We start from the raw sequence: 18169 nt of genomic DNA, 5'->3' as shown, positions 1-18169 counted from the left end.
AGACCAGTGAAAGCTATTAACTTAGGAACCAGATTTAGTATCTCCACCAGAAGACTGAGATTAAAGTCCTGTGTAGTGGAAATGATGTGAGTCATTGGAAATTTGTAGTGCCAAGTCCACAGTAGGCAAGTTACATTGAAGTTGTCATTATGGGACACAAACTTCAGTATGTAAACTGCATAACCTCTGCAAAATAATTTTCTGTATTTTTCGAACTTTCCAGTTCAACTTACTGATCCATGATAGCAAAATTATCTTGCCAAATGAATTAGCAAACTAAAGCTCTGTCTACACTATCACACTATAGTTTGACAATACGTGTGACGGCCCAAATATGGTATTGATATGCCCTAATATGGTAGTGATAGAAAATCACCATGTCAATATATGGGCACATCACATATATTTTTGTCACATAAAGTGTGATAGTGTAGACAGAGCTTCAGCCTTAGTGTAAGGCTTATACGTTGCTACTGCAGAACGCCAATTGCTGAATTTCAGTCGGCCTCGATCTAATGTGCCATGAACTTAACTAACTATACTCACAATCATTTCAAGATAAATCACAATTTTCGTCTTTCGTGCACATGCCATGTGCCAATGCTCTCAAGATCTTGCATAGGCCTACCCTAATTTATGCAATATACTTTACTGTAAAGACGCATACAGTATACATAGCCTGATTCTTAAGAATATTTCCTATACAAACTTGAAAGAAACGACCAAGGCTGACAAGCGTCTATTCACACTTTGCAAGACAATAAGACTGTTTATACGGCCGCATAGTGTATGCATGGACATTCATACTTATTTGTATTCTATACACACATGGTAGGAAAATATTATCTGAAAATCGATATTGTTATGTTAAAGGGAGAAATAAAAACTCGTTTGGACGGCCTACATGTGCGTAGTCCTAATTAGTGCGTACGCGAAGTGACGATTGTACCAGTGGTGTAATTATGACCGGCCCTCCCCCTAACCCCTCCTGCAAACATCACCCGAACTCCTCCGCCATAAACATCTGGCCCTGTAGCACACTGGGTAGGTCTAATAATCGATCATTTTCAAGAATACATGTAAAGTAGGCCTACACAATAATAATAATAATGAGGTGTTTTGGGTAGAGTTAGTCGTTTGGATCTTTGGATCGTTACTTTAAGAGAGACATATGTTGCCATAGTTACGTAATCAATGCTAATGTATGGCCGCCATTTAACACAGATAGAAGCAAATCTGTTCCAAGTATCATTATCGTAATGAACATGTAATAGTGTAAACAATGGCTACATAATCCCGTACATAATACAACAGCTACCCTCAAATACTCGTGTTATATTTCAATAGGCCTATATCAGGTATTTTGTTGTTTCAAGTACCGGACTACTGAATATTATAGAGAGATCATGAAACGATTGTAAATATACCGTATACCAAACAGAGATGTTATTAATTTATCTAAAGCTCTGTCTACACTATCAAACTTTTGACAAAAAGTGAGGTTTTTTTACTTATTTTAATTGTAATTTTGCTTTTGTTTAAGTGGTTTTTTTGTGTATAAACGATATGAAAATAAACAAATTAAAATAAGTAATGATATGCCCAAATATGGTAGTTTGATGACATCATGTCCATAATTATAGGACACATCACACTGTGTTGTCACATAAAGTTTGATATTGAGACACAACTTTAACATGGTTTACACTCGCATTTTCATGATGCGGTAAGTGCGTGATTATAGAGGGGTTCATTCCTACCCTCACTTACAGATAATCTCCCTTTTTATTAGGAAGAAGTCTATACAATACAACATAAATTGAGCTGCTCTAGAGCTTGACCAGTGTTGAAATTATATATCTCTCAAATCATTTCATTATTTTTTTTTTAATACATTTTTTTTTCATTTCAGAACATTTATTTCTCTTTTCTTTTCTATCACAGAGTTTGTGATAAAACAATTATAAATAAGAGCGGCGAAACCCAGAAAGCGAAAACTTGTGGAGGGCTGCCAAAAAATAAAAAATAAGGTACAATTTAGTCAACAACAAAAAAGGTAAACAAAAGAAACCGAAGACAACAACATACAAAACAAACAAAATATTCCACAATCTAGAATAAGATCCAGTGCACACCACAGTAAAACTATGGAAAGAAATAAAAAATTTTAATAATAGCTATGTTGTATATTTTTTTAAATTTTTGTTTTGTATTATATCTTTAGAACTGCTCGAATGCACCATCAACGGATAGAGTGTATAGGGCCTAATGTAGTCTACAGCTGCAGTTCAGACGTGATCCGAATTTTAAAAATGTTGAGTGATGATTCCTGAGGAACGAACGACCTTGGAAATATACTTTACATGAATGATGTTTTTAAATATTTTTATTACAAAAATCGATATTGATTTTAATTTTTGTAATAATTGTATGTAACCGATCGAATGAAGGCAGTTCCTTTCACAATATAAATATTATTAAAAAGGAAGCTGTCTAATTAGAGACGAGACTAAAATTATATTATTAAAAAAAAAATTTTTTACTTGATATCATCGTCATAGGCCGGAACTTCAATAATTGTTTGATCAAAATTATTTAAATTATTCATGTCATTATCATTATTATAGGTGCTTGTTTGTTTTGTCTTTGGACATGTTTTTATAAAATAAAAAAAATAAAAATTTGTTTAATAACATCATCATGTTGTCTTTGAAAATAATTATTCACATCGACTTTACATCATTATAGCATCATTTACGTCATGATTTGGCATAGTGATGGTAAAAGTGGGAAAATCCTTAGCGACAATAAACATCCTGCAGTAGGCCTATCCTTTCTATATTGACTGCAACATGCTCATACCATATTATATATATGACGTTAGGCCTACTCATAAATATTACCTAAAACAACCTATAATATAAAGACTAAATAAACTCTCACTATACTACAGTGATCATCACATGGGATAAAGATTGACGTCAGAAGACTCGATCCAGGATCGTGTGTGATCACATCTACACATGATGTATACACAACTTGTCTATTAAATAAAACACTATCTATTTTAAAGTGTATGGAATAATTATATCATATTACCCGTTCAATAGCAGTTTCCAGTTCATCAGACGACTCGTAGAAATGGTAAATGGTCCTGGTTCGTGACGTCACCTCAGACTCGCCCGATTCATCAGAAGACATCCCGTAGAATGAAGACTTCTCGATAAAAATTTGCAGATTGGCCAATCAAAAGGGATGATGGTTGTACAAAACAAAAACACAACCGAAGATTAGACAATAATAATGTTTGTGGGTATACGCCCTCCAATAATCCTATTGTCTTCGGTTCGAATCGTCGGTTTCCTCAATTAATTCCGGTAGGCTTCATTACAGCAGGGAGATGAATTGTTCAATTCTAACGATTCTTCCTGGTTAGCCTACAGACCGATGGAAACTAATAGCATAATGGTTCGCCGCGTGTATGTTTTATCCTCCTGTGACATCAAAGATAACTGGTAGAGACTGCATAAACAAAAATACTATTTTTCATTCACTCATTATGAGAGGCCTAAACTATGTTATGCCGGCCACACCCAACATAAATTATAATATCGCTACTTATGCAAGGCTAATGCTTTATCACGTACACTTAAGAAAAGAAGCCTTTTAACAAAAGTCGATGGTAGCGAGTTATTTACTACAATAATTAGAATACTCATCGACAATTCCACTCACCGTAAGGCGCGCTACGAGTGATAATCGTGCCGTTTCAGCGTTTATGCACAAACACAAAAAGAATGAGATCAATGTATTGGAAGTACCTAAATTCATAACACAGTTGGAATTAAAATTGTATATAAATTATTTATTTATGAGTACTGCTCCGGGTACGGAACAATTATGGCATTTTATTCATTTCTTATCTTTTGTAACATTTTGCAAATTAAATTGTTTATCTTTTGTAACGTTAATAAACTTTGTCAGGGTCCAAATCTTCAAATCAACTATAAAAAAAACAAAAACAAAATGTGTTAGAAAGGCGGCGCGATGGATAACTATGATGATTTTTTTGTGATAATGATGTAAAATTGTTTACATACATTTTTCAATATGAAATATGAATTATTGTGTTAAAGCGGATCCCAAGAAATCAGACTGTGATAAATCAATTTCTAAAAGTACGCCCTCTATATCAACAATATAAAACTTTCAACAAGCAATTCCTTAAACAGAAAAAAAGACGACAAAAACAGTCCTAACTATAGGCCGTTATAAGGCTGTTATAGTCGTATTTATAGGTTGATTGTTATGGCCTCGAATGCAGATAAAAAAGGATTGTTGGCACTACGAGTCAGTCAGGTAAGCATTGTTTGAAATAGGTAGACATCTAGGCTAGCCTAAGTAAGGCTAGCTAGGCCTATCTTCTTCCATCATCCCCATTTACACAAGACCAGAGTGAGTAATCTGTAACCAGCCTCATTCAGGAGTCGGTTTGCCCCAACCCACGTGTGGCAATTCTTCAACCCCTTGATTCATAAAAACAGTATGGGATCTGTGGCAGTTTTAACTATTGTACTAATACTACACAACCTAGAAGGCTTCCTTATTAAATAATACGCAAATGCTAAATTAAAAATATCTACTCACAGTACTACAACCACACCAGTCAGCCTCAGGACAGGTATTCTGCTGTAAGCCTAGCCAGGCTAGGCCTACCTAGGTCTAGGAGGCTAGCCTACTAGGCCTACATACAAGCTAGAGTAGTAGAAGGACTCACTCAGAAGAAGAGACAATTTAGGCCTATGTTTCCTATTACTTTATAATGTTTTCAGCTTGATTCATCAGAATTAGATAATGAGATTCTGCAGATAATCAAGGCACAATTATCAAATGTTTTCAAGTTTTTAAAGGTAAATGTTTGAATTTGAACTTTTTTTTTAAAACTCACTTACCCAATCTGAAATTTTAAAATTCCAAGATCGTGTATAATTTATATGATATTTGTCCAATACAACATAAGTTTTATTAGGCCTAAATTAGTTTACCCTGTTTACTGCCAAACTCAGCCCAATGATCTAGCTAGGCATATATTACTATTAGTAATATAATAATATTCTTAATTTTTATAATTTGTGTAAATAAAAATGTTTATAAAAAATCAGTAAATATTTTTGTAATTTTGCAGTCTGATTTCCTACCAAGGTTTGAGCCTGAACTGAATACTATCATACGCTTACTGATTTGGAAGGTAAAAAAGTCATGTTTTTTAATTTGATTGATTTAATTTAATATTAATTACTTTTTCAATACTTACTAGGCCAACTACATTTTTTTTTGTGTAGCTGATATTTTTTACTTTAGTTAACAAATAAAAAAATATTATTTTGTTATTTTATTTATTATTGTTTATTTGTACCTAAGCTCAAGTTGTTTTATGGGGTGGGGTGGAATGTGAAGTCTTAGCTTGTTTTGTCCTCCTGCACATATTTTTATCATTATAATTACTTTTTATTAAATGAAGAATAATATTCATCAGCTAGCATATAGATATACTGTACACCCTAAATAGAAACCCTGTTTTTTAGTCGCGTGGAAGCGACTCTATAGTTCACTATGTCGGTCGGTTGGTCGGTCTGTCTGTCGGTCTGTCTGTCTGTCGGTCCGGTATCACTATGCGTTTTATCGCTTTCTGACCTTATCTTGATATCAGTTTAATCTAGCTAGGTCAATTTTTCACAGTATATTCCTTATGGCCAGGAATCAATGTGGTTATGTTTTCACGGTGCGCAATAAAAAATTACGCGGTCTACGCACGATTTAACGAAATCACGTTTGTAATCATATCTTCACAACCATGAATCACAATTAAATAAAAGTTGGTACTCACAAATTTCAGGGCATAAATCATCATATGGCAATACAATTACGTGCGTAGCGCATGTAACGCATGCGTACGCGCGCTTAACATTTTCGAAATTTATTTTCGATGAAATAAGAGTACGTTTCAGGCAATTTTAAGCGTTTACAAAATTGCCATGAGTGCGCATATTTTTGCGCGCGGACTGCGCGTTAAATGTTATTGCGCACTCTTTTTGCCCGATTTCTGTTTTCTTGACTTACTTTTCAACTCGAAATTACGTTATACGAGCACGTCAAAAGTGACAGGCTACGCACGTGTAAATTAAAAAAATATAAATGTTTTTAAACATTTCAACATTTTTAAACATGTTCAGTAATTTCGGTCAGTATAGTTCACTATGTCGGTCGGTCGGTCTGTCTGTCGGTCTGTCGGTCTGTCTGTCGGTCTGTCTGTCGGTCCGGTATCACTATGCATTGTAGCACGCGACTTAATGGCTGTTGGCCTTGTTTTTTATAGGTCTAAAAGCAATATTCCTAATGTTCAATTATTTTCTCTTAATTTCAACAGTATTCTGTATTGTCAAATGATGCGACACTAGGCCAGCAAATGTTAAATCTCAAGTACAGGAATGCGGCCAACTTCTCCCCACTACAAACCCGTCAGCGATGGCTCTTTGGAGTTGTCTTGGTAGGGTTAAAATGGGTCCAAGAAAGGAGTACAGAGTTGTCTGCGCTTACAAGAGAAACTGCATTTAGCTGGGTAAGAATTTAAAGGTTTGATGATGACTTTTTTACCCAGCCTAGAATTTAAATATAACCACTAAAACCGTATGTTATTTTAGATTTTTATTAAAGAAATCACTATCACCATTTGTCAATTATTTTTGTTTTTTGTTTACAATAAAGAGATTTATCGTTGGTCAGATTACAGGTTCGGGCCAACATTATTCTACTAACAGTAGTTATCAGCAATAAGCAACGTATGATTTAATACCCAAATAAGTTTGCTAAATAATTGCATACAAGTTAAAGAGAGTAAACAAAATGTAGCTACTGCAGTAACTGCAGTAGAATAATGTTGACATGGTCTTTGTATTTGTCATCTCTTTAGGTAATTAGATTCCTAAACATGGCAGAGAAGCTGTTAAAAGTTGCTTCTTTAGTTAACTTCCTCATCTTTCTACGTAACGGAAAATATCAGTTTTTATTTGAGCGTCTTCTGGGAATTCGAGCAACGTTCACAAAACCGCAATCAGTCAGACAAGTGAGTACAAAAAACTGGATGAGTTAATGCATGAAATTAATCTCGTATTGAATATTTTAAGAGTATTATAGGTGCACTAACATGTGTTATTTCTTCTTTACTTATTTCTGTTGTTTTTAGGACATTTCTCAGGTAAAACCAGGAAAATTTGCTAAAACTAAACTCTAATTAATACCCTTTTCACATCTACATAAGCTGTTACAACTTGTTACGTAACAAGTTGTAACCAGGTTTTATCTCCCAATTTATTACATGCATTCATACGCAAACCGTGAGAAATCTTGAGAGAAAGCGTAGTTGCGTACTATTTGATGCTACTACTTTGATTGGTCAGTTTAATAGCAGGGCCAATACACACGCGCGCAGTAACAACTTGGGACATCTTGAAATCAAAACTGGCCTCTCTGTTTTTTCAAGAGGTTTTCCTCAAAATTGCCTTCACGCTATGGTTGTTACAAGTTGTTACTTTTTGCAGGTGTGAAAAGGGTTTAAGCCAAAGGTGTGGGAGGTCCTTGAGTGTAGTTGTTGGGAAATTAATTGTTGTGCATCAATACGTTAAGCTCTGTCTACACTATCAAACTAGTTTGATAAAAACTATAATACCAACTATAAAACCAAATAATGGTAATGGTATTCCCAAATATGATAGTGTTATAACATCATCATGTCCATATATGAGCACATTGCATTTTGTTGTCATACAACATTTGATAGTGTAGACTGGGCTTTAGCCACTACATGAATAATAAATGGTTTATTTCGCATTTCAGGTCAGTTTTGAATTCATGACAAGAGAATTGTTGTGGCATGGATTCTCAGAGTTCTTGTTCTTCCTCCTTCCTCTGATCAACTACAGACGAATTCAAAATTTCTTTCAACGAAAGCTCCGCACTCCTAGTTCATCAAACCCGTCTTCTCGATCCCTGAACATGTGTAAAGAATGTGCAATATGCGGAGAATGGCCAACAATGCCCAGGGAAGTTGGCTGTGCACATGTCTTTTGCTATTACTGCATCAAGGTAATACTGTTCTTTGCTTTTGAATCAATATGGGTTTATTTAACAATAAGAAAAATGATGTATTGTCACTGATATATTCCATCGCTAACCTCTCTCATTGACCTTCATATTTACTGTACAAGCGAACAGAAGTTAAATATTATAATTTGAGTGAATAAATTAATCGATTTGGCAGAGAGAGTTGGATATAAGGGTTTTATACAGTAGCTGTACATACAATCTGATTGTACAGTAAATGGTAGTGGGGATAGGTTCTTTTTCATGGAAAATCATCTGTATATAGCAAATTTTAGATGAAACTTCAGAAACAGTGGAGCAAGGGTTAGGGTTGAAAGGCACACAGGCTTGAGGTGTTTGTTGTGTCATTTAGTTGGCATTGGTGGATGTGTACGTGCCCAATGTCATGAATGGTGAAAAGGAAAATTAAGTGAAATGCCAATTCAAATATCCAGCAATATTATACAGTATATACTATTATTATAACTAACTTTACAACTAAAATTCCACGCATATTTTTAACTCAAAGATTGTTGAATCATAATATTAATAGCTCAATTACAGTTGTTAAATAGGAATATAATTTTAAATATAACATAGTATTTTTATATGGGATTGGTGAATCTTTTTTTATAAATTGTAATTTTATCTATAGTAGTATGATGTAATTGTGAATGTTTTGTTTGTTTTACTATATTTCTGTCGAGGGAAACAATTTTTCCATGTACATTTTTATATATGGAACAAAATTATTTGATTTGATTTTATATTTGTTTATTAAATTCACAGAGCAATATGATGGCTGATTCCACTTACTCCTGTCCATCATGCAGTTACAAACCAAGTGGATTGAAGTCTATTCAACAAGTGACAGTTGAAATATCATGACATATATAGAAGATACTGTATGTAATGTTGTGAATAATTCAATAATCAAAGCATGTTATTTATTGAAATTTATTTAATTAAATTGTATCAAATCACAGGCCGTGTCTTTGAAAATTGCAGGTGTGCTACAACTGACACTCCTCAACACGTTTAGGGGTATGCTAGGTGGGCGGTTTATATTTTTCTAGAAGATTGCCAAATTTAAGTGGGCTGTAAATGGTACACTCAAGGGCATATTAGGAGTGTGTTAGGCGAGTGGTCGAACTACCACGCCTTAAAAGACAGGGCGGGCAATCAACCTAAATTAAATAAATGATAACGCAGGGACAAAATATTTACCACCTGAAACGAGGCATAGTCATGGGATCACACCACAGTGCACAGATAGGTAGGCTAAATTTTAAATGAACTTGACTTCCAAACAAATTGCATGAAACATGCAAACTAAAGCTCTGTCTACACTATCAAACGTTATTGGATATCAAATAGGATATCAAATGTGATGGGCACATCACACTTTTTTTGACAAATTAGTTTTATAGTGTAGACAGAGCTTGAGTGGCTGAGTAGTTAAGACAGTGGAACCGTAATCACATAGCTGTAGCATCTGCAAGTACACACACAGCCACTATCACTCACAGCTACTGATCATAACTCTGAGAGACTAGTCTGTAACTGAAGATGTTACCCAGTATAAAGAATAATAAATAAACATCTTTCTTTTCACGGAGCACTTTGAAAGAAAATACCACATTGAAAGCAATAGAATTAATTAAATCACAATGTGTATTTTAAATAATCAATGATTTAAAAAAAATCTAGCCAGCAGGAAAGTGTACGTTTGTTTTAATAAAATACATAAATTAGTTTTTTCTGGTGTAATTATTCTGGAAATTATTTTATAATAGAAAATAATACTGTATATTAATGAAAATGTATAAATAAATATTACTAAAATTAAATTTAATATATCACTTCTTGGTATATTGTTTGACGCACACCCCTCTGTTTGGGACACCGTGTTCAACATCGCCCTCATCTTGTATAAAGCATTCATAACCTGTCGGACACTCAAGTGGCGGGCTATCATCATCCGGAAATATACTTGTGCTGCATGTCTCCTCTGTTAAATGAAGGATATTTAAAATATAATACATGTAAAAATACCTTAATACTTAAAGGGAAATGGAAGAAACTAACAAGTAACAGTTACCCCTCCCCTAGATTCGTGTTTACATCTCCAGAAAATGAGGGGAAGAATACTCTTCTCCCACAACGTTCCCCCCCCCCCTTCTGTTTTGCTCTCTCCAGATGGGTAACCTCAAATAATTGACTAAGAGTGGAAGTAACTTGTAATTTGTAAAAATTCAAAACGTACCTGCTAAGTTGTCTTCTGGTCCATCGATAAGCCAGGCTTTTCCTATTTATGAATTGAAAATGATAATGTTTGTTACATATCCATGACTTTCAGAATCTAGACTCGCCCCAAGTCTGTAGATATTACCTTTTATGTTTAAATCAGTCCATCAGTCGGCGTTTCAATTTTTGTCTGAATACTACAGTACTACAAAAATATGAGCTCATCATGTCTGAAACGCCATATGTGCCAAAATATGTATCTCTTTACTAATTTCGGCCTAGAATAATGTCGTACGTGTCTGTCTTGTGACATCATCTCTTCCATTAGGAGTTGGTCTTCGATGCTCCTACACTGTATCACGCATTTAAAGCTTACTTGTGACGTTGTTGATCCGATATTCTAATCTTTAGCATCTCGCCCCATGCCTAAACCAGCCTACGCCCTTTTATCTTAGAAATAAAAATGTTAATACCTGATGTTCTCTGCCGAATTGGTTCCTCTAGCCAATCAAAAACTGAAAGAATGAGTGAATAACTAAGTAATGTTTGTTATTTTCAAATAGTTAAACAATATATAATAATATGGTTGGGGCGGGGAGCGAGATTCCTGTGATATATAACCATAAACCATCCACTTTCGTCATACTTGAAACCGGACACTTGCGGGGAGCGAGGTTCTTCTTGAATATCGCCCCTTTCCCGATATAGTTGAGTGATAAGTTATGTTCTTACCAAGTGGAGGAGTTATCACTTCCATACACGTGTAAACGCAACCATTGTGACAACATTTTTCACCGTGTCCACACTGTGAATCGGCTAGGCACGTACAAGTGTTGCATTCTTGCGTGTTGCCTCCATTCGTAGACGGCGGACACTCTCCTTCATTGGTCTCAATATTGCTACGATGCCTTCCGTGCTGTGGAAAAATAAATTAAGAAGAATAATCAGGGAAAAGAGTGAATTTTCATGGAATTTCTAACATGCCAAGCACATGTGTGCACATAATTGTAGCCAAACAGTGCTAATTAAGCGTTATCAATTTCTTTATAGTTTAATTGCAGTGGTACTTTAATTTATCATTAATTATTTTTTTAATTTAACATGAACCTGATTCTTAAGCTCTGTCTACACTATCAGAAAAGTGTGATGTGCCCAAATATGGTAGTGATGTGCCCAAATATGGTAGTGATATGACATCAACAAAAAAATGTGATGTCCACATATGGGCACATCCAATTTTTTTGTCATAAAGTTTGATAGTGTAGACAGAGTTTTAGTGTCGGAACAGTGGGAATCTACTGTATATATAGGTTGAGTGTGTAGTTTTAGTGCAAACGTGTATTTTTTTTAATGATTTATGAACCATTTTTTTGATTTAACTTATTTGCCGTTTTCAATCTCAAAATTAACTTCTTTTTTATTCGTTTTGTTTCATTTGTATATTTTGTTTATTTGGACGAAATTAAAGATCGAAAAATAAAGCCGAAATGCCGTACTGTGTCGTCAATTATAGAAGCAGCTATCATAGTATTTCAACAAAACAGTTTTGTTTCAAGAAATCATGAGACGTCTTATCAATGAATGTTATTCTCTGGCTTTCACTCACTCCCGCTGCTACAATGCCGTCTACATATTTAAGTGAAGGGACACCACGCTGCATGAATTAGGTCAGAATTAAATCAAAGTGATCTCCTACAAGGCAGATCGGCTAGTGTATCACCAGCAATACAATTCCTTGGCGACCCGATGAATTTAAAATTAACAGTCAACATTAGTATTATGTTTCTGCAGAAAAAATAGAAAATTAACTTAATGGGAACTTTATTTAGGCAGTGGTGTAACCCAGGAACCCCAAGTGACCAGCCAAGGCTGGAGGCCTTTTCGACATATTATTTTAATGTGTGTTTTAACTCTGGACACTGCTCATGGGCCCGATCCGAGGCCCCCGGGTTTAGCCAGTGAGCTCATAGCCGCTACGCCACTGGTATTTAGGCGTATATACTTCGTTCGTTTTCTAGCATTCATTGACCGAAAAAGGGTTTGTTTAATACACAAAATTGTCGAGTTCTCGAGTGATTCCTCACAAGAATAGGCCCTATCTCATCGTGAATTTGTGTACCGTAAGCCTGTCGTTATATGGAGTGCTCCGAAATGTTAATGAGTGCAAAGTTTGTTTTCTTCTGTCGCGAGCAGTCAATCATTGCCCCACCAAAAGCAAAATTATGAAAACAAATGGCTAAGAATCTTTCATTCGTAACATCAATATGGTTCAGTATCAGCAACATGGAGATCCAGTTACCAATTACTTGGAACAAAGGTGTGAAAAAGATATTAAAATCATTCTGAACAAATTGAATTGCATTCAGTTAACTTGCTACCAATAACAATTCCAGGCAGTTACATTCAGAAGTATCTACATCATGTGAATTAATAATAATATACCCTGAATGTACCATTAAGGGTGACATTTCGCACCGATGAGATTATACATTTCTAGCCTAATTCCCACCTCTGTCAACCCTCCTCTTTCCCTTCTAATTCAACGAATAAATTATTGCGTATTCTCAAATGTAGGCCTTTCTGTACATTTTTGGGTTGCCCTATGCAGAGTTGGCCAAAATATCCAAATGCCGGGTTGCAATTTATTCAACTACTGTAATAATAAACAATACAAAGGCTGTTTTGGTAGGCCACACTTACTTGTTTGACCTAAATGACTTATCATCACAACAAATCTAAAGCCAAAATCTAGTTCAATGTGTGATACCCCCCTGATCAGACCTAATTCTAGCTATACTATGTTTGAACCCAGGCTTAGTTAATTCCCACACGCAACCCAGGGACGTAGACGCAACGCAAGCGGGTTGACCAATGACAAGCAACGAGTTCGAATAATCCACCGCTTGTGATTGGCCAAAGCACGTACGTTGCGTTACATTCTTGCGTTGTGTCTTTGAGCTTGGGATTCTCACTGGAGACAAAACGCAAGGACGTAGACGCAACGCAAAAGAGTTGAATAATCACAAGCAACGAGTTCGAATAATCCATCGCTTGTGATTGGTCAAATCACTTACGTTGCGTTACATCCTTGCGTTGTGTCTTTAAGCTTTGTTTCCACTAGAACGTAATTCGCAAGAACGTAAACACAACGTAAGCGAGTTGACTAATGACAAGCAACGATATCGCTTATGATTGGTCAAATCACTTACCGTATATTGTGTCTGTAATGGAACCAAGCATTATTTACCCGGATAAGTTAGCTTCATAGACCAATTATCGATAACATTGGTTAAACAGGTTCTTGGACTTAAGAATTTACATTTTACACAGACGAGCGGTAACGGTAATAATATAATATAGAATCTTATGTTATTACTCATGAATGGGTGGTTTCCGCTCAGGATACATACAGATTCTACGTGGGACAAACTACGTTGTTTTTTCCACTGCGCTTACCGTTACCATTTGTCTGTGTAAATGGCCTTAGTTCAATGTAACCCAGAGATCGAATTATGTCCTAGAAGAGTGGGATTAAGTTGTGGGGGCTCAGCTCATCTCAGGTCTCAGCATCCTCGTTATTTTGGATCATGACCATCTCTAATGTAGGCCTACAACTTTTTATGCGTACCTAGGGACAATATAGACCACCATTTGAGGTTGTTTGTTTGAACTGTCCTACTTGTCAAAATAATGATCAGCTAGGCCTGCATGTGTTTTGTAAACATATTGCATGGACCGCAGAATTCCTGAGAGACAAATCATGATATATGGTGCTGAGATGTTTATTATAGATAACATGTTGCTGTAATCGACTCGAAACACGTCATAATTATTTAGAGTAGACATGGTAAGACAAAATATGTTTTTACTTCAACAATATTCTTACTTTTAAAGATGTATTGTCCCCGAAAACATAATAATAGTTAGTTACTTTGAATAGTAATGTGTAGATTTAATCAATTTAATCACTTCCGTAGAAAAAAAGGGAAACAATTAATGTTTTCACTTATAAAATGACAAAATAAATTGTTAAATTCAATCAAAAACCCATTGGCTTGTAGCCAATTTGGATATTTTTTGCTTTACTCACTTTATTTTTCGGTAAATGCATTTTTTTTCGATCCAATTTTTGGTCAAAGCGGATAATTATTAGGTGACATTAAAATGGCATATTCAACAAAAATTTAAGAATTATTTTTTCAGGGGGACAGTGCATCTTTAAACTATAATGTTTTTTAAACTATAAAAACTATAGGCCTATAGTTCAAAAGATATTTCTCGGGCCGACCGAGTAAATTACCGTTGTTTTCTGTGGTATTATAGTGGTACTGTATAAAATAAACGAATTCTAATCTAAAGGCCCGTTTGGACGCTTTTATGAAGAAGGGGAATATGAGTCGAGAAGAAACACTCTTTATTCATTATTTTTTCGAAATAGAACTGTTTCATGTTTTATGGGAAATAACATTTGACTATTCAATCTTAAATCTAAATTTCGTTTACATTTATTTATTTTGCCTTGATACAGTCCTACATATTTTAAAATATGAGTTGAATTGGCATAATTTCATTTTCCAATTAATGGAAACGGAAATGACATAGGGCCTCCTCTGGGTAATTTGGTTATCCCTTATATTTATAAATTGGGATTTAGGGAAGAAATTGTGAAATTGTATTTTGAAATAGGTTAAGGCCTGCTATCGCTGCCATGAGGGGCGAGGAGGCTTCTCTGGTTAAAACACGGCAATCTAAAAACAGGATTCTGAGCTCGCACTGTATACGCGTAAAAGTCCTTTGATCTTATGATTGGCTGCGCAATTCATATGCTAGCGGTTAAAGTACCAAGTATATTGTTTCTGGTTTGTTTAGGCGGGGTGGGAGCGATGAAACTGATCGTGTCGCAACTACACATACAATCTTTGATCTAACGGTGCTCAGAATCATGTTGTTGGACTACCTTAGTTTAAATCGTCAGAAAGTGTATAGAGCTTTTGTATGCCTTTATTGTGTATGAAATATCGGTTAAGGCCCATTTACATTTATCGACGATAAATAGACAAATATGCTTTTTTTCATACTTGACAAAACGTACAACAAAAGAAAGAAGAAGAAAGAAAGAAGAAAAAACGTTTCATTCTAGAACTATAGAATGACCATCTATGCTTGCTTTTATGAAAACGATATTTTCCCACGTCCAATCAAATGACGTCATGATTAGTAAGAGCAATAATATCGTGAAATGATTATCCTGTAGTTCTAGAACAAAAACCTTTCTAATTTATCGTCGATCGTTATCGTCCTAGTGTAAATGGGCCTATAACCTGGCCACGAATTGAACCCACCATTTACTGAATTGAACCGACCATTACCTGAATTTAACCCACCATTACCTGAATTGAACCCACCTATACCTGAATTGAACCCACCATTACCTGAATTTAACCCATCATTACCTGAATTGAACCCATCATTACCTGAATTGAACCCACCATTACCTGAATTGAACCCACCCATTCCCTGAATTGAACCCACCATCACCTGAATTGAACCCACCCATTACCTGAATTGAACCCACCATTACCTGAATTGAACCCACCCATTCCCTGAATTGAACCCACCATTACCTGAATTGAACCCACCCATTACCTGAATTGAACCCATCGCCATTACCTGAATTGAACCCACCATTACCTGAATTGAACCCACCCATTACCTGAATTGAACCCACCATTACCTGAATTGAACCCACCATTACCTGAATTGAACCCACCCATTACCTGAATTGAACCCACCCATTACTTGAATTGAACCCACTATTACCTGAATTGAACCCACCATTACCTGAATTGAACCCACCATTACCTGAATTGAACTCACCATTACCTGAATTGAACCCACCATTTTACCACTAAGTTACATTGTCACTACTTAATGAAGTCCAAAGTTCAAGTTGATTTGTTTAGTGACGTTGAGTTAGTGTACGTTATCTTGTCTCATCAAACTTAATACGAAGACAATAACCCATTCAGGTAATCACCACAGGTGTCTGGTAACCTAAGGCTAATGTGATGATCAGATACCGCCAAGCAGACGATGGCTTATCTTGTATCTGTTCATTTCTGTAATTTAAACTTGACATTATATCTGCATGCTTGACCTGACCCCTGGATGGATAATCGTGACTTCTTACCGGTGGGCTTCATTATTATAAAGTACACTTTTTGTTATAAGAACATTTGATATTGAGGGAGGCTTGAATGAGGCCATAACAAAAATATTAATTGTTTATCGTCCCCTCCCTTAGAGATGAAATTTGCTTTCCTCATTTTTTTTGGCGTAAAATAATTAATTTTCTAAAGAACGTATGTGCATGCTGTTTGATATATTTTACTATAGTGTAGGCTCAATTATCCCTGGATGATGATTTGGCTTTAGGCCTAGTAGTAGTAGTATAGCTACTACAGTATACCTTTGTAGGAGGAATTTTACAATGAATTTTAGTGATTGGAAATCATCATTACAATAGATGATAACCTGTTATTCATTTGTTGATGTGAATGTTGGTCCTGCTAAATCGGACTTGATTACAAAGTACATTTGAATAAATCCATCGCTTGTGATTGGTCAAATCACTTACTTTACGTATCCTTGCCTAGCGGCTCTAGTAAGAACCAAGCTTAAACAACAATAATGTCTTTAATACTTACATTACATATGTTCCTATGATGTTTGTGGTGATGTGATCGAGAGTTGCCAGTTTCAATCAGCACAAGTAGGTATACTCCTAAAAACACCGCACTCACATGCATTTTCAATGTATTGTAGTGTGCGTACGAGACCACCTAACTGCTCACACAGAATAGTAAGCAGGCCTATGCGAAGTTATAAAAACAGTTTTTCACGCCAGCACTCTGATAAAGACCGAATGAATCGCAATTTAAATGTTTAAAACACGCAGACAGATTGTATCGTCATAAAAGTTGAGAACTCTACTAACCGTCCTCCCTTATATGAGGGTCCAATGAAATTTACTACGGAATGTACTACGTTGGCTCTTCTCCAATGAGATCCCTGAATTTGAGCGCGCTTACAATCTGAAACAAAACGTTAAATCGTCTGATCACAAAAATGTAAAATCGTTTGTCGTCTGATAATCATCTTTGTTATTCAACACGTAAAATGATCGTCTGGTCCCGTTCTAAACTAAAGCTGTTACACTATCAAACTTTATGTGAAAAAAAGTAATGTGTTCGTATATGGACAACCATGATGTCATATCACTACTTTATTTGGGTACATCACACTTTCTTTGTCAAATTGGTTTGATAGTGTAGACACTTGTCTTTGCTGGCAACGTATTGTCTAACGCGTTCAACAATTATCGTCTGATCGTAAACGTAATCCCTTCTGCGTAAAAACGTAAAAACTAAGAATATGTTGATTCCACGCGTGACTTTATCGTTATTCAACGCGTCATTTCCGCCTGAATCAACACGTAAATCTGCCGCGTTAATCCAACGTGTACTTTTCTGATCTCACGTGTAGACTAGTCTAATCCTAAACCGTCGTACAATAATCGTCTCTGCCAACAGTTACACGTCCGATTGATTCAACTCTTAAATATATTGCGTTATTAAACTTACGTACCTTTAACGTTTGATCCCACGCGTAAGATTATCGTCTGATCCTAAACGTAAACAATATCTCTGCCTGCATGTGAATTCAACGTCTGGTCCAACACACGCCGAACTGAGCTGTGTCGACGGCAGACAACATAATTCCC

At 35.6% G+C, this 18169-nt stretch overlaps 3 protein-coding genes across 4 annotated transcripts in view; 1 reads left to right on the top strand and 2 right to left on the bottom strand.

Annotated features, from left to right (window-relative positions):
- LOC140045184 (uncharacterized) overlaps window positions 1–3275 on the bottom strand; it is a 39829-nt gene extending 36554 nt beyond the window's left edge. For both annotated transcript variants that reach the window (XM_072089984.1, XM_072089987.1), the window contains exon 1: window positions 3100–3275. In XM_072089984.1, coding sequence (XP_071946085.1) covers window positions 3100–3201 — 102 coding nt within the window. In that variant the 5' untranslated portion in view covers window positions 3202–3275. The remainder of the gene's footprint in view (window positions 1–3099) is intronic.
- Window positions 3276–4220: 945 nt separating this feature from the next.
- Window positions 4221–9068, top strand: LOC140045182 (peroxisome biogenesis factor 2-like). Its single transcript, XM_072089982.1, has 7 exons — window positions 4221–4359; window positions 4833–4910; window positions 5186–5248; window positions 6428–6619; window positions 6971–7123; window positions 7894–8142; window positions 8929–9068. The coding sequence occupies exons 1-7, from the start codon at window positions 4309–4311 to the stop codon at window positions 9025–9027; spliced, it is 885 nt and encodes a 294-aa protein (XP_071946083.1). The 5' UTR covers window positions 4221–4308; the 3' UTR covers window positions 9028–9068.
- Window positions 9069–9876: 808 nt separating this feature from the next.
- LOC140045183 (WAP four-disulfide core domain protein 1-like) lies at window positions 9877–18155 on the bottom strand. Its single transcript, XM_072089983.1, has 6 exons — window positions 18034–18155; window positions 17094–17480; window positions 11119–11302; window positions 10860–10901; window positions 10406–10447; window positions 9877–10150 (listed from the first exon to the last, which is right to left on the bottom strand). Exons 2-6 carry the CDS (start codon window positions 17193–17195, stop codon window positions 9999–10001), a joined length of 522 nt encoding a protein of 173 aa, XP_071946084.1. The 5' UTR covers window positions 17196–17480; window positions 18034–18155; the 3' UTR covers window positions 9877–9998.
- Window positions 18156–18169: the final 14 nt, after the last annotated feature.

Source organism: Antedon mediterranea, chromosome 3 (assembly GCF_964355755.1).
Source record: "Antedon mediterranea chromosome 3, ecAntMedi1.1, whole genome shotgun sequence".
NCBI lineage: Eukaryota > Metazoa > Echinodermata > Crinoidea > Comatulida > Antedonidae > Antedon > Antedon mediterranea.
This window is presented reverse-complemented; position numbering and strand designations above follow the sequence as displayed.